Source organism: Rattus norvegicus, chromosome 6 (assembly GCF_036323735.1).
Source record: "Rattus norvegicus strain BN/NHsdMcwi chromosome 6, GRCr8, whole genome shotgun sequence".
Lineage (NCBI taxonomy): Eukaryota > Metazoa > Chordata > Mammalia > Rodentia > Muridae > Rattus > Rattus norvegicus.
In genome coordinates, this window is record NC_086024.1 from 81,029,473 (window position 1) to 81,045,281 (window position 15,809).

The 15,809-nt window shown below is 39.8% G+C and overlaps 1 protein-coding gene and 1 pseudogene across 21 annotated transcripts in view; one reads left to right on the forward strand and one right to left on the reverse strand.

The window, feature by feature from the left end:
* Positions 1 to 15,809, forward strand: part of Ttc6 (tetratricopeptide repeat domain 6) — a 231,116-nt gene that overhangs the window by 157,418 nt on the left and 57,889 nt on the right. For 17 of the 21 annotated variants that reach the window (XR_005505974.2, XR_005505975.2, XR_005505976.2 and 14 more), the window contains 5 exons: positions 3,385 to 3,838; positions 4,131 to 4,260; positions 4,919 to 5,091; positions 7,446 to 7,582; positions 13,107 to 13,250. Coding sequence is in view for 18 of the 21 variants with exons in the window: in XM_063262645.1 (XP_063118715.1) it covers positions 3,385 to 3,838; positions 4,131 to 4,260; positions 4,919 to 5,091; positions 7,446 to 7,582; positions 13,107 to 13,250 (1,038 nt within the window). In the remaining 3 variants the exon portion in view is untranslated. The other 4 variants (XM_063262648.1, XM_063262651.1, XM_063262658.1 and 1 more) reach the window with 3 other exon arrangements.
* Rps6-ps8 (ribosomal protein S6, pseudogene 8) lies at positions 1,261 to 2,033 on the reverse strand (annotated as a pseudogene).

A 15,809-nucleotide genomic window follows, 5' to 3' on the forward strand; every position in this document is an offset into this window, starting at 1 on the left:
TAGTTAACAGCTATTTATGCAGGGGGAGGCTGCATCTCACAGCAATGGATATGATGTCTCTCAGACAGTTTCTGTTAGGAAAGATAAGTGGAATTTGGGGAAGGGATCCTGTTTTCCACGACTGCTTATTTAGTTTCGTGTTCATTCCATGGTAAGTTCATTATCTTGCTGCATTTAGGGGTTTGGGGCTTCCAGTTGGTATCACCCCTATTTTTTCTTTGAAAGCGTTTTGCTCAGCTTTCATCAGAGAAGCTTGTTCCTGGAGTAAATGTGGAGACAGAGAGAGAGAGAGAGAGAGAGAGAGAGAGAGAGAGAGAGAGAGAGAGAGAGAAGAAGGAGGAGGAAGAGGAGGAGGAGGAAGAGGAAGAGGAAGAAGAAGAAGAAAAGAAGAAGAAGAAGAAAAAGAAGAAGAAGAAAAAGAAGAAGAAGAAGAAGAAGAAGAAGAAGAAGAAGAAGAAGAAGAAGAAGAAGAAGAAGAAGAAGAAGAAGAAGGGAGAAGGGAGAAGGGAGAAGGGAGAAGGGAGAAGGGAGAAGGGAGAAGGGAGAAGGGAGAAGAGGAAGAGAAGAGATGAGAGAAGAGAAAAGAGAAGAGAAGAGAAAGAAGAGAAGACAGGAGAGGCCTTGGAGAAGTCAGTCTTAAATGTATATCTTCATCAAACCCATCAAGGCTCAGGGATCTATATGCTTTTGCTTTTTTTTTTTCCTTTTTTTTTTTTTGGTCTTACTGTTTCATTGTTTTGATTTTTGTTTTTCTGTTGGGAGAGAGACAGAGAAAAGAAAGAACTGACATGACGGGGATTAGGGAGCTGAGGAAAATCTTGGAGGACTTGGGGAGGGGAAAGCATAATAAAAATATATTGCATGAAAAAATTCAAAGATAAAAATCCCTTCAAAAAGTGCCCAAGTGCTTACTGGAGGCACTCTTTTCGTCCTAGTAACTAGGTGACTCATACTTTGTAGGTTCTTGCTAGCTACCACTGGTATGACTGGAGTTTTACTTCCACTGCGTGATACTACTGCATTCCATGTGTTACCCTGTCCCTGCTTTTATGCTGTCCTTTCTGTGTATTTCCTGAGCTCCCTTCTAGTACAAAACAGTTTCTCCTAACTAGAGTGCATTCTCATCTTAACAATTTGGGGACCGTATGACAAAGGTGTATGGTAGAAGGAAGCAATGATTATTGAGGTATCCAGGGCTAAAAGCACTCTTTCTTTTCTTTCTGTTTTTCAAGGTCTCATTATTTGTTACTCTTCAAAGACTTATTTTTGACTGGACTCAGATTTAGAAATAGAAGCTCTCAGTGAGGACAGCCTACGTCTCTTGGCAATCTGATCCTGGCGCTTTTCTTTGGCTTCCTTCATTCTCCTGGCCAAAAGTTTATCGTATTCTGCAGCCTCCTCGTTTTTCTTAGTGATTTGCTTCTTCAGAGCAATAAATTGGCATTCATGTTGCAGGACACGGGGAGTAACAAGACGCTGAATCTTGGGCGCTTTGGTCCTGGGCTTCTTACCTTCTTTGTTTAAGGGCTTTCTGACAACATCATCTTCTTTGGAGAGATTAAAAAGCTTTCGGATTCTACTAGCTCTTTTAGGTCCCAACCGATGAGGCACAGTGGTATCTGTCAGTCCTGGAATATCCTTTTCTCCTTTTTTTTTTTTTTTACAATAACCAAGTTGAGAACACTCAGGTTGGCATCCACAGTGCACCTGTGAACAGACTTGCACTTCCTTTCTCCAGTTCTCCTTGGTCTATAACAAGAATGCCCCTTACTCAACAGCAGGCGCACTCTGCCATGGGTCAAAATGCCTTGCTTCATGGGAAAACCTTGTTTGTCATTCTCACCACTGATCTGGACCACATAACCCTTCCACTCTTCACCAAGAGCATCAGCAGCTACTTCTGTGGCCATGCGCTTCTCATAGAACGTACGAAGCTTGCGTTCATCATCCACTTCTATGAGTTTCTGAAAGCCAGTGGCAGGGAAGGAGACACTCAGCTTCATCTTGACATAGCCGACCGCCTAGGAGGCATCACGAAAGAGAGCCACTCTTTATTTTCTACACCCAAGTTTGAGAAAATTAAAAAGGAATACTTACTAGGATTTGGAGGAAAACAGTTGTGTAGGAAAAGTTTCCTTGAAGTCCTGATCTTTTGTCAAGGGCTATATTCCAGTTGGAGACAACCTACCTTGAAGGTACCCCAGAGGGTACCAAGTGTCTCAGCTAGGGTTCCTATTGATGTGATGGCAACATGACCAAAAGCCATCTGGGGAGGACATTTGTCTTACTCTTCCACATCACTGCTCATCACTGAAGGGAATCAAGGCTGGAACTCAAACAGGGCAGGGACCTGGAGACAGGAGCTGATGCAGAGGCCATGCAGGAGTGCTAACTATGGGCTTGCTCCTCATGGCTTACTCAGCCTGCTTTCTTATAGAACTCAGGATCCTCTAGTCCAGGGATGACACAACCCACAATAGACTGGGTTCTCCCACATCAATCACCAATTAAGAAAATACCGTACAGTCATGCTTACATTCAGCCCCATGCCATTAGGCACTTTCTGTATTGAGGATCCCTAATCTAAGGTGGCTTTAATTTGTGTCATATTAACCAGGATGCGATATCCCATGCAGGACAGATGAAGAAGGCGTTTACTAGAACGTGGAATAGAGATTGTAAGAAAGAATAAAAGAACAGGAGCCTTTTCCTACTTTTACTCTCCTGCTTTAGCACTTTTTTACAATATAAATTCTGTAAGTAAAAGATGAGGCTAAAGCTTCCTCTAGAGCAAACGTCTAGAAGAATGTCCTTATACCATCTCCCATAGCCACCATACTGCCACACTGATAGTAAATGCTACCCAATGGAAGCTGTATTGTTAATGAGAATTTGAAATGGAACCTGTAGCTGCATCATTTGAAAGCATTTAAATGATTAATTTATGAAAGAAATAAGGTTCAAGTTCTTATCCTCTGTAGCCGTTGGAAGAAGCATTTCCTTTATCCCTTCCTGCTTATCTTCTGAATTCCGCACTCCAACCATTATGCTAGAGGGCGAGGTAGCGAATTAGATTCGAACGGGGCGACATTGTCATTGTTGAAGCAGGTAGCGAATTAGATTCGAATGGGGCGACATTGTCATTGTTGAAGCAGTCTAGAGAGTCTGCCCCATTAGAAATACATTTCTGTTTAGTTAACAGAGATTCTTCATACCGTGTTACAGTTTTAATGATTGAAAATGTGAACTTGGGTTGCATAAAATTAGCAGTTTTTGATAAGAGAAAAATAGCAATGTTTTTGGTGTGTGGTTGAGTTTGAAATATTGATCAGAAAAGTAATTGTATTTTTGTAATTAAAAATAATCCTTTTTTTTTAAAACCAGATCAGTATCCCATGGAGTACTTCCTGGAGAGAGAAAGTATTTCCTTAAAGTTCCATTATATGAACGTCAAATAAGGTGCCCCAGCGTACCCACACTTTTAAACTTTGACCAGTTTGTTCAAAGCAGAGGAGGAATACCAGAAAATACTGATCCTCGGAAATGGGTTCTCGAGCTATTTACTAAAGAGAGATGTCAGAGGACACGCACACCAGTTGCGTTATCTGTTCAAAAGAGTGCCCCAGAGCCAGTGATAGAGATCTCCAAACTGGAGTTAACTGATTATGTGAAGTGTAATCTTCCCCCAGAGGTCATTAAGTACTATGAATCTGAACTGGAGTTACTGACTCAAGAAATAAAAAGTGAGAAAAAAAATCCGGCATTTGCGTATTGTAGGCGTGGAGCTATTTATCGAAAACTGGGAAAGCTGCAAAGTGCCATGAACGACCTGCAGGAAGTAAGTTAAAAAACAACTCAATTCATCATTCACATTGCTTTTGTTTATACTGTAATTTTCTATTGAGATGTTGAGTGGCAAATCATTGTTGAACAGCTTATGTGATTGTGAAGTACAAGTATTAACACTTTCAGATACTTATTAAAATACTAGATTGGGTGAGGATTGAGAGTTTTTATGGGCATACGTGTAGACCCCCGATGTTTGAGAAACTCATTTAATAGCGTTTCTTCCTTCTGAAAATGAACTCACCCGACTTTATACATGTGTTTTGGTTTTTTTTTTTTTTCAGACCATATTTGTGGAGCCATTGTTTCTAAATGCCTATTGGCACAGACATTTCATTTATCTTTTCCAAGACAAAATCAATGATGCTTTGGATGATTTGAATTTCATAACTAAGTACAATAAAAACCATGCAGGTGGGCTGCACATGGAGACAGTTCCAGCACTTGTCGCTTTACCTCAGCTCTTGTCGGCATTATAGACATAAGCGATGGATAGAAGTTCTGCACCAACTGTGTGAATGTCTTCAGCTTTAAAAATACAGCTTTCTTAATATTTCAAATGCAGAGTCCATATAACCTTACATTGTTTTTTTTTAGGGGCGGATGTGCTTTGTAAATCTTGGCCACACGTTTCAGAATGAGAGCTGTGGCGCCCTAAGTGCTGATTTCTAACTCTCTAAACATCTGGACGCAGAACCTTCTAGAAACGTGGAAATGTCATACTCATCTTTGAATCCTTAGCACTCATAGATCCACATCCTATAGTAGAAGATGGCTGAACATTTCTGATCTATGTTGCTCTCTGTGTGCTAAAATCCCACCCAATTTTGAGTCAGGCAAACTTAATATTTCAGAGCGAGTGGTAATTTTGCTACTTCAGAGTAACACTCCTTAAAATTGCAAATGAGTGTTCAGACTTTGAGGGGAAAAGTCTTTAAGGTGTGGGGCTTAAGAAAAATGAAATGAAGTTTACTAGTCAAAAATCAGTATAAGACTGCAGTTTTGGATAGGAGTTGCTGCCTTAAAATGTCACCGTTGATTGTAAAGTGGAGTCTTTGTCTTTTCTTTATAGAGGCGTACTTGTCAAAGGCAGAGATTTTCAGGGAGAAGAACGATATTACATTGGCAATTCTGAATTACAGTCAGGCCATTAAGTGCAGGCCCAAAGATGCTAGCCTCTACTTTAAGAGAGGGGAGATGTACGAGAAGACAAACAAAGTTCTGGCGATTGATGACTTCTCGAAAGTAAGCTTCCTGATGCCCAGCGCTCCCATCTACAGATTTTACATTGCAAACATTCTTATCAACTTATTTAAGAGTGTTTGGCTTGCATGTCTGCATGTGCACCATGTATGTGTCTGGTACCTGCAGAGGTCAGAAGACCATCAGGTTCCTGGAACTAGAGTTACAGACTCCAGTAACGGGTGCTGGAAACCAAAGCCCAGATCTCCTACAAGAGCAACACGCTTCCCCAATGCACTGAGCCAACCCCCTCGCAAAGTTCTTAAGAGTCACATATGCTGTATAATAAACCAATTATAAGCTATCTATAGAACTTTCATTGCTGGTATGCTCTTACACCAATTTGGTGATTTAAAAACATTGGTGAGTGAATGGAAATCAGAAGGTAGATGTGAGACACGGAGGCAACCCTACACAACTCCCAACTTTTCCAGTTTCTCTTCTTGGACTAAAAACTGTGGTTTTATAAGCTCTGAAAATTGCCTTTTCTCTATGGATAATAGAAGAAATAGCTTTCTCCCTTTATTAAACTCTTGGACAGCTGGCACCCTCTTCATGGAACCTACTGGTTTTCAAAGCAACTCTGATGACAGGGTTCATTCACCCTTTCATTCATTCACAAATGTTTGTTGGCTGAGACACTGCATAAGTAGTAGACAAGTGGTGAAAGACTTAGAAATGTTTCTAGATTATGCATATCTCAAAGAAGAATTCTTAAGGGAAGATACAGACGCGTATGAGACACAAAATTATGCTGGTGTCATGAAGCAAAGCAGGTTGGAGAGAGGTGTCTGTATTCGTCTGTAGCTAACAGAATACTCACAAGGAAGTGAACTTTTCATTGAACTGCACCTTGAGGCTGCCACCAGGGCAACATTTCCCTCGGATGCAGCAAGACATGCATTTCTGATCAACTGATTTTGCTATAAAACTTAGTCCTAAGTACAATGGACAGCTTAAAAGACAAATTACTTAAATCATTTAATTCTGCGTGTTCCCAACTGCCATATTTCTCAGTGGTTTAGCTCGATATTCTTCTGCTTGAGGAAAGCGTTATTGTTCTTGTAACTTCTAATCTAGAAGTAACCAAAAATCTCTTTCGAAGATGTAAGATTACACATACTGAGCAGGTTTAATTTAGGAATATGTGTGTATATACACATACACATATGCGTGTAACAATTAATGAAAAAAGAGATCATGAATTTGAAAGAGCAAGGAGGGATATATCTGAGGGTTTGGAGGAAAGGGAGGGAAGGAGGAAATGAGGTAATTATAATGTCTAAATTAAAGGGAAACATGTAAAAATAATTATTGACTCTTCTCATTTCCTGTGTTGGACACCAGTGGTTTCAAAACAGATGAGTGCAGCATCCTGAAATCAAACCATTCCAATCTACATACGTAGCACATTTCTTTCCACTTTAAATGTCCTTGGAGAGCTCCTTTGTGCCAGCTGAACATACGGGTGACTCTGCTTCTGCCCTCCGCTGTCCCCTATGTCAGTGAGTAACTGTGAGGCACATCACCGCCTCTATTTCTTCTCGTGTTAGGGACTGGATCAAGCTGTAACCCATGTGACAGAATCAGCTCAGATCTTTCCTCCACTGTTAGGACAGAACGATGTAAGACAGTGTAGCTCTACCCTACTGGTTTTAGTTTTGAGATTATAATATAATTACATTATATTTCCCCCTACCCATCCTTCCTTCCAAACATCCCATGTAGTCCTGCTTGCTCTCTTTAAAATTTATGGCCTCTTTATTCATTATTGTTACATCCATATGTATATACATGTGTATATATGTATACACATATGAATATATATATATATCCACAACTATAGCTTGTTTAGACAGGATAGTGTTACTCATATGTATGTTTTCAGGGCTGGCTATCAGAAATCGGATAACCAGTTAGTGTGCTTTTCCCTGGGGAAGACTACTTTCCCCAGTCCCAGCATTCCTTTTGTAGAGATGAGGCCTTATGGTCTTTCCTCTGTTCACTTTGTCATGGGTGTTACTGTTCCCTTGTTCAGGTCATGCTTAGGCAGTCGTCCTGGTGACACTTAACAGGGTAGTTTCTGACATTACTAGGATATATAGGAATTTTTATCAGTGAAACTTTCAGTAGTCAAAATCTTTGGCTTCTTGTATTTGCTGCTTTTCGTCCTCTTATATAATGTCCCACTTAAAGAATTCGATGATGGGCACAGTTCTTAGTATAATCTTTAAACAAAAATCTGAAGATTTTTAGCATATTAAAGCGAGTTTCTCTTATATAATTTGAAAGTGACTATGTATTTGTCTTAGTTTTTTGTCGTTGTCTAATCTGTTTGCATTCTCACACCTCTCTAGTGTATTTATTATGATCCCAAAAGATCAGACGCATTATGGAAACGTGGGATGTTTTACTTTGAAAACGAAAACTGGACCGGGGCCGTATATGATTTTACATCTCTGTTAAAACTTGAACCCCATAATTCTCAGGCAAGGTAGGAATTATTTGAGATGTACATTTTAAAATTATCTATTATTTAAATGTGTTTTCAGTAAAAGTGGCTTGATATAACCTGACAGCCCCCTTTTAAAACAATGAGGGTTTTCAGTGTCAAGCTATCTCACTGCATTTCCAGGTCCTCACTACTTTGTAATTGTGTAAAGTATTTGCTTAACACCCATAATTTCCTTCTTTACATTTCCCCTCCATTCATAGCCTGTGTAGCCACTGAGTACAGGGATCTGTTCAAATATTTTCCTGTAATATCTTACTGCAACTTGTGTATTAAGCTTCACTGTTTCTTTTTGTTCTTTTTAATTTTATTTTGTTAATTTTCCCTTTTAATGGAAATAGATTTTCCCCACATAATATGTCCTGATTACAGTTTTCCCTCCTTCTACTCCTCCCAGTTCATTTCTACCTCTCCTCCCTTCCAGATCCTCTTTCTTTCTATTTCTCATTAGAAAACCAACAGGTTTCTAAAGGTAATAGTAAAAGAAAAGAAAAGAAAAGGAAAGAAAAGAAAGGAAAGGAAAATAAGACTACCCATTGGAATAGGAAAAAACAAACGAATAGAAGTAAAACAAACAAAACAAAACAAGAAAAGATACAAGAAACAAACCAAGGCAGAGCCCCACTTGTTCACAGACTCAGGGATCCCATAAAAACACCAAACTTGAGGTTAAAGGACTCGTAGGGAAGAAAAGAGGACAAATATAAATAAAAGAGAAATAAAATTATGATGAAAAGAAAGGGAAAGCATTGGCCCAAGACAATGAGACAAGGAGCCTCCTAAGATGCCACGAGTTCGTTTTTCATTGGCATCCACTGTTGGGCGTGGGCCCTGCCCTGAAGAGAAGTTTGTTTCCCCAGTGAGACTTCAACACTAAATTTTCATTTGCAAGTGATTAACAATTCGAGATAGCTTCTGGTATAGGAATGGGTGCGTGTGTCTGTTTCTCCTGTAGGACCCCATCTGTTACAGACCTTTGAAGGACCTATGCACGTTGCCTCAGTATTAGTAAGTTCATGTGTGTGTCGACCCTTTTTATTTAGAGGGCCTTTTTTTATTTCCTTGGCTCCCTCCATCCCCTCTTCTTTCCACCTCTTCTTTCACAGGGCTCTACTAGTCCTTCTGTTTATGGAGACACCCCTTTTAGAACTGAGTGTGCCAAAGTCTTTCACTCTGCATATTGTATGGGAGTGGGTTTGTGTATTTGTACCCACCTTCTGCAAAGGGAGCTTCTTTGATTATGACTGAGCAAGACACTGACCTATGAGTATAAGTCATTAAGAGTCATTTTTTAATGTACATTCTTTTAAACAGTAGAATTCAGTCTTATCCTCAGCTCCTGGCCTAAGTAGTCTGTAGTCTGAGTTTCTTGGTCTCCTACAGTGTCAGGCATGGGTTCCATCTTGTAGAGTGGGCCTCGAGTCAAATCAGATATTTGTTGGTTGCTCCCATAAGCTCTGTGCCACCATTGCACTAGTACCTCTTGCAAGGAAGAGCCCATTGTTGATCCAAGGGTTTGAGGCTGAGTTGATCTTTATGTTTCTCCTTTGGTAGCGTGCAGAGTACCTTTCTTGTAACAAAGGTACTAGAATATAGGCATGAAGGCCCTATGTAGGCATCAGCTCAACTTCTCCAAGTTTGATGAGTTGTGTAGGTGTTGTCTTCAGCAGTAGAACCTTGCAATCAATCTGTGGAGAGCAATCTATGTGCTTAGCAATATGCTGGGTTGCTTGGGGATTCTCATGGGACCCCTTTGGCCAACAACTCAATTAGAGATAAACCATTCTTGAGACTAGGAGATATATTTATAATGATGCATGACTAGAGTTAAGGCTCTATATCCCCCCCCATTATAAGCTTTTATTGGGGGTCTGGTTTAGTTGAGACTGGTGGTCTTCCTATGGGGTCACTTTCTCTTTCAACTTCAATCCTTCCCCTAATTCAACCTTGGGGATCCCTGATTTCAGTCCAGTGGTTGGGTATAAGTATCTGCCTCTGTCTCAGTCAGCTGCTGGTAGGGCCCCTCAGAGGACAGCCATGCTAGGCTCCTCTTGTCTGTAAGCACATCACAGCATAAGTAATAGTGTCAGGCCTTGGTACCTGCCCCCCATGAAATGGATCCCAAATTGGGCCAGTCATTGGACTGCCTTTCCTTCAGTCTTTTATCCACTTTTGTCCCTGCAGTTCTTTGAGACAGGAACAATTCTGGGTCAGGAATTTTGACTGTGGGTTAGTAGCCCGTTCCCTCCACTCGAGGCCCTGTCTATCTACTGAAGGTGGACTCTTCAAGTTCCCTTTCCCCAATGTTGGGCATTTTGGCTAAGGTCACACTCAGTGAGTACTGAGAGTGTTTCCTTTCTCAGGTCTCTGGTACATTCTAGAGGGTCTCCTCACCTCTCACTCCCCAAGGCTGCTTATTTCCATTCATTCTCTTGGCCCTCCGCACTTCTCTACTGCCCTCCCAACCCCATGTCTGATCCTGTTCCCCTTCTCTCCTCCCCCTCCTCTCTCCCACCCAGATCTCTTCCTTCCTCTTTATTCCTGTGATTATATCCTTCCCCTTCTAAGTGGGATTGAAGCCTTCTCACTTGGGTATTTCTGCTTGTCCTTAAGGTCTGTAGCTTGTATCCTAAGTATTCTATGCTTTTTGGTCTAATATCCACTTGTCAGTGAGTACATATCATGCATGTCCTTTTGGGTCTGGATTACCTCACTCAGGATGATATTTTCTAGTTCTATCTATTTGCCTCCAAAATACATGATGTCCTCATTTTAAATAACTGAATAGTATACCACTGTGAAAAAGAACCACAGATTTTCTGTATCAATTCTTTGGGTGAGGGACATCTGGGTTGTTTCTAGCTTCTGTCTATTACACATAGGGCACTATGAACATGGTGGAGCATGTGTCTTTGTGTATGTCCAAGAGTGGTATAGCTGCGTCTTCAGGTAGAACTATTTCCAATTTTCTGAGGAACTGCCAGATTGTATTCCAGAGTAGTACCAGTTTGCAATCCCACCAGCAATGGAGGGGAAAGAGGGAGTGTTCCTTTTTCTTCACATCCTTACCAGCATGTGCTGTCACTTGAGTTTTTGGTCTTAGCCATTATTATTGCTGTGAGGTTGAATCACAGTGTCATTTTGATTTGCACTTCCTTGAGGACTAAGGACTTGAACATTTCTTTAAGTACTTCTGGCCCATTGAATTTCTTCTGTTGTGAATTCTCTGTTTTTTGAGATAATTGGTTTTTTGGAGGTTACCTTGATTTATTCCCTTTTATTGGATTTTTTAAATTTACATTTTAAAAGTTATCTCCTTTCCTGGTTTCCACTCTAGAAATCCACTATCCCATACCCCTCCCTCTGCTTCTTTGAGGGTGCTCTTTCACCCACCCACCTACTCCCTTCCACCTCCCTGCCCTGACATTCTCTAAACTGGGGCATTGAGCCTTCACATGACCAAGGGCCTCTCCTCCCATTGATGCCCAACAAGGCCATCCTCTGCTACATATTTGGCAGGAGCCATAGGTCTATTCCTGTGTACTCTTGGAATGGTGATTTAGTCCCTGGGAGCTTTGGGAGAGTCTGGTTGGTTGACATTGTTGTTCTTCCTATGGGGTTGCAAATCCCTCAGCTCCTTCAGTGCCTTCTCTAACTCCTACATTAGGACCCTATTCTCAGTCCAATGATTGACTGTGAGCATCTGCTTCTGTGTTTGTCAGGTTTTGGCAGAATCTCTCAGAAGACAGCCACATCAGGCTCCTGTCACCATGCAATTCTTGGTATCTGTAATACTGTCTGGGTTTGGGGTCTGTATATGGGATGGTGGGAGATTCTCTGGGTGGTCTTTCCTTCAGTCTCTGCTCTACTCTTTGTCTCTGTATTTCCTCCTGTGAGTATTTTTGTTCTTCCTTCTAAGAAGATCTGAAGCATCCACACTTTGGTCTTCTTCTTGAGCTTCATGTGTTTTGTGAATTGTATCTTGGGTATTTTGAGCTTTTGGACTAATATCCACTTATCAGTGAGTGCATACCATGTGTGCTCTTTTATGATTGGGTTCCCTCACTCAGGATGATATTTTCTAGATCCAACCATTTGGCTAAGAATTTCTTGTAGTCACTTTTTAATAGCTGAGTAGTACTCCATTGTGTAAATGTACCATATTTTCTGTATCCATTTCTCTGCTGAAGGGCATCTGGGCTCTTTCCAGCTTCTGGCTATTATAAATAAGGCTGCTATGAACAAAGTGAACTATGTGTCCTTGTTATATGTTGGAGCATCTTTTGGGTATATGCCCAGGTATATAGCTGGGTCCTCAGGTAGTACTATGTCCAATTTTCTGAGGAACTTCCAAACTCATTTCTAGAGTAGTTGTACCAGTCTGCAATCCCACCAACAATGGAGGAGTGTTCCTCTTTCTCCACATCCTTGACAGCATCTGCTATCACCTGAGTTTTTTATTTTAACCATTCTGACTTGTGTGAGGTGAAATCTCAGGGTTGTTTTGATTTGCATTGCACTGATGACTAAGGATGTTGAACATTTCTTTTTTCTTTTAAAGAACTTCCATTTTAATTATAGCTAAGTGTATTAACAAATACAGATATGTTTGAAAAATATGTATTTTAATGTTACTGTGAAATCTTGATCTAGTTGCTTATATCTTAGCTCCTTCCCCTCATTGAATCAAAGCAGAAAATGTCATTAAAAACAGAAACCTGCATTTTGCATTTCTATTTGTGTAGATAAGATTTTGTAAATACAGCATAAATTATTCCTTTTTATAATGTGATGATAGACAATATCCTCTTTATGATGTATATGTTATATTATGTATGTAATTGTATTTGGAAAGGGCTAACAAGGGATAGTGAATTTCATTTAAATTTTTATTTGTTTATAGTTCTTGCTGTGCAAGGCCATTAAGTACACATCAAAGGGATCTTAATAACCAGTAAGAATTGGAATTTGCATTTTTAAAAAGAAATAAACAATTAGTTTTATTTCACTATGAAAGAATCTTATAACATACCTTTGACAAAGAAGAGCTGTTTATGTAGTAATGGGGGTGAAATCAGAAAACTTCCAGTGGCAAAATGCTTTGTAGTTATGTACTGGTACGAGATGGATGTTGGGAAATGTTCATATCTCTTGATTAAGTGCATATGTATTGCAAGCTGGTATCATTGGAAGACAAGAAAAAGTAATTTCTACTCATTTAGCATTCTTCAAGGAATGTGTACTATGATAATGGGTGATATTTGTTAATATTCAAATAATTAACTTATTATATATTTTTAATAATATATAATAAATAATATATTGATATATTGAAGTTTTCATTATAATAGCTACTTATTTTTGCTATATTCCTCAGTTATATTTCGAGTTTTCCCAAATCATCCCCTACCTGACATGCCTTACAAACATATACATTCTCTAGCTGAATTATAAAAAAGAATGGCATAGATTTAGTGAACAAAATTCACATTTTTTGTCTTTACAGTTATGATCCCAGTTTCAATGAACATTATATAAGTCCTGGTAATTTACTTCCAGGGACCAAAATGTGGAGCATTTTATCTTCCTGTGACTTCTTTTTGCAAACCGAATTCAAGAGCAAATCAAAACAATCATCCATCATGATCAAGTAGGCTTCATTCCAGGGATGCAGGGATGGTTTAATATATGGAAAACTATCAACATAACCCACTACATAAACAAACTGAAAGATAAAAACCACATGATCATTTCATTAAATGCTGAGAAAGCATTTGACAAAATTCCACACCCCTTCATGATAAAAGTCCTGGAAAGAACAGGAATTCAAGGCCCATACCTAAACATAGTAAAAGCCGTATACAGCAAACCAGTAGGTAACATTAAACTAAATGGAGAGAAACTTGAAGCAATCCCACTAAAATCAGGGACTAGACAAGGCTACCCGCTCTCTCCCTACTTATTCAATATAGTTCTTGAAGTTCTAGCCAGAGCAATCAGACAACAAAAGGAGATCAAAGGGATACAGATCGGAAAAGAAGAAGTCAAAATATCACTATTTGCAGATGATATGATAGTATATTTAAGTGATCCCAAAAGTTCCACCAGAGAACTACTAAAGCTGATAAACAACTTCAGCAAAGTGGCTGGGTATAAAATTAACTCAAATAAATCAGTAGCCTTCCTCTACACAAAAGAGAAACAAGCCGAGAAAGAAATTAGGGAAACGACACCCTTCATAATAGACCCAAATAATATAAAGTACCTCAGTGTGACTTTAACCAAGCAAGTAAAAGACCTGTACAATAAGAACTTCAAGACTCTGAAGAAAGAAATTGAAGAAGACCTCAGAAGATGGAAAGATCTCCCATGCTCATGGATTGGCAGGATTAATATAGTAAAAATGGCCATTTTACCAAAAGCGATCTACAGATTCAATGCAATCCCCATCAAAATACCAATCCAATTCTTCATCGCATTAGACAGAACAATTTTCAAATTCATCTGGAATAACAAAAAACCCAGGATAGCTAAAACTATCCTCAACAATAAAAGGACTTCAGGGGGAAGCACTATCCCTGAACTCAAGCAGTACTACAGAGCAATAGTGATAAAAACTGCATGGTATTGGTACAAAGACAGACAGATAGACCAATGGAATAGAATTGAAGACCCAGAAATGAACCCACATAGGTGTATGGTCACTTGATTTTTGACAAAGGAGCCAAAACCATCCAATGGAAAAAAGATATCATTTTCAGTAAATGGTGCTGGTTCAACTGGAGGTCAGCATGTAGAAGAAAGCAGATCAATCAATGCTTATCACCCTGTACAAAGCTTAAGTCCAAGTGGATCAAGGACCTCCACATCAAACCAGATACACTCAAACGAATAGAAAAAAAAGTGGGGAAGAATCTTGAACACATGGGCACTGGAGAAAAGTTCCTGAACAAAACTCCAATGGCTTATGCTTCAAGATCAAGAATCGACAAATGGGATCTCATAAAACTGCAAAGCTTCTGTAAGGCAAAGGACACTGTTGTTAGGACAAAACAGCAACCAAGAGATTGGGAAAAGATCTTTACCAATCCTACAACTGATAGAGGGCTTATATCCAAAATATACAAAGAACTTACGAAGTTATACTGCAGGGAGACAAATAACCCTATTAAAAACTGGGGTCAGAGCTAAACTAAGAATTCACAACTGAAGAATGTCGAATGGCTGAGAAGCACCTAAAGAAGTGTTCAGCATCTTTAGTCATAAGGGAAATGCAAATCAAAACAACCGTGAGATTCCGCCTTACACCAGTCATAATGGCTAAGATAAAAAACTCCGGCGACAACAGATGCTGGGGAGGATGTGGAGAAATAGGAAAACTCCTCCATTTTTGGTGGGATTGCAAACTGGTACAACCACTCTGGATATCAGTCTGGGGTTCCTCAGAAAATTGGACATTCCACTACATGAGGACCCAGCTATACCTCTCTTGGGCATATACCCAAAAGATGCTCCAACATACAACAAAGACACGTGCTCCACTATGTTCATAGCAGCCTTATTTATAATAGCCAGAAGCTGGAAAGAACCCAGATGCCCTTCAACAGAGGAATGGATACAGAAAATGTGGTACATCTACACAATGGAATATTACTCAGCTATCAAAAACAATGACTTTATGAAATCATAGGCAAATGGTTGGAACTGGAAAATATCATCCTGAGTGAGGTATCCCAATCACAGAAAAACACACATGGTATGTACTCATTGATAAGTGGATCTTAGCCCAAATGCTCAAATTACCCTAGATGCACAGAACACATGAAACTCAAGAAGCATGACCAAAATGCTGATGCTTTACTCCTTCTTTAAAAGGGGAACAAGAATACCCTTGCTAGGGGATAGGGAGGCAAAGTTTAGAACAGAGGCTGAAGTAATGCCCCACACGAGACCCATACATATACAGCCACACAATTAGACAAGATGGATGAAGCAAAGAAGTGCCGGCTGACAGGATCCCCATGTAGATCTCTCCTAAGAGACACAGCCAGAATATGGCAAATACATAGGTGAATGCCAGCAGCAAACCACTGAACTGAGAAAGGGACCCCCGTTGAATGAATCAGAGAAAGGACTGAAAGAGCTGAAGGGGCTCGAGACCCCATACAAACAGCAATTCTAACCAACCAGAGCTTCCAGGGACTAAGCC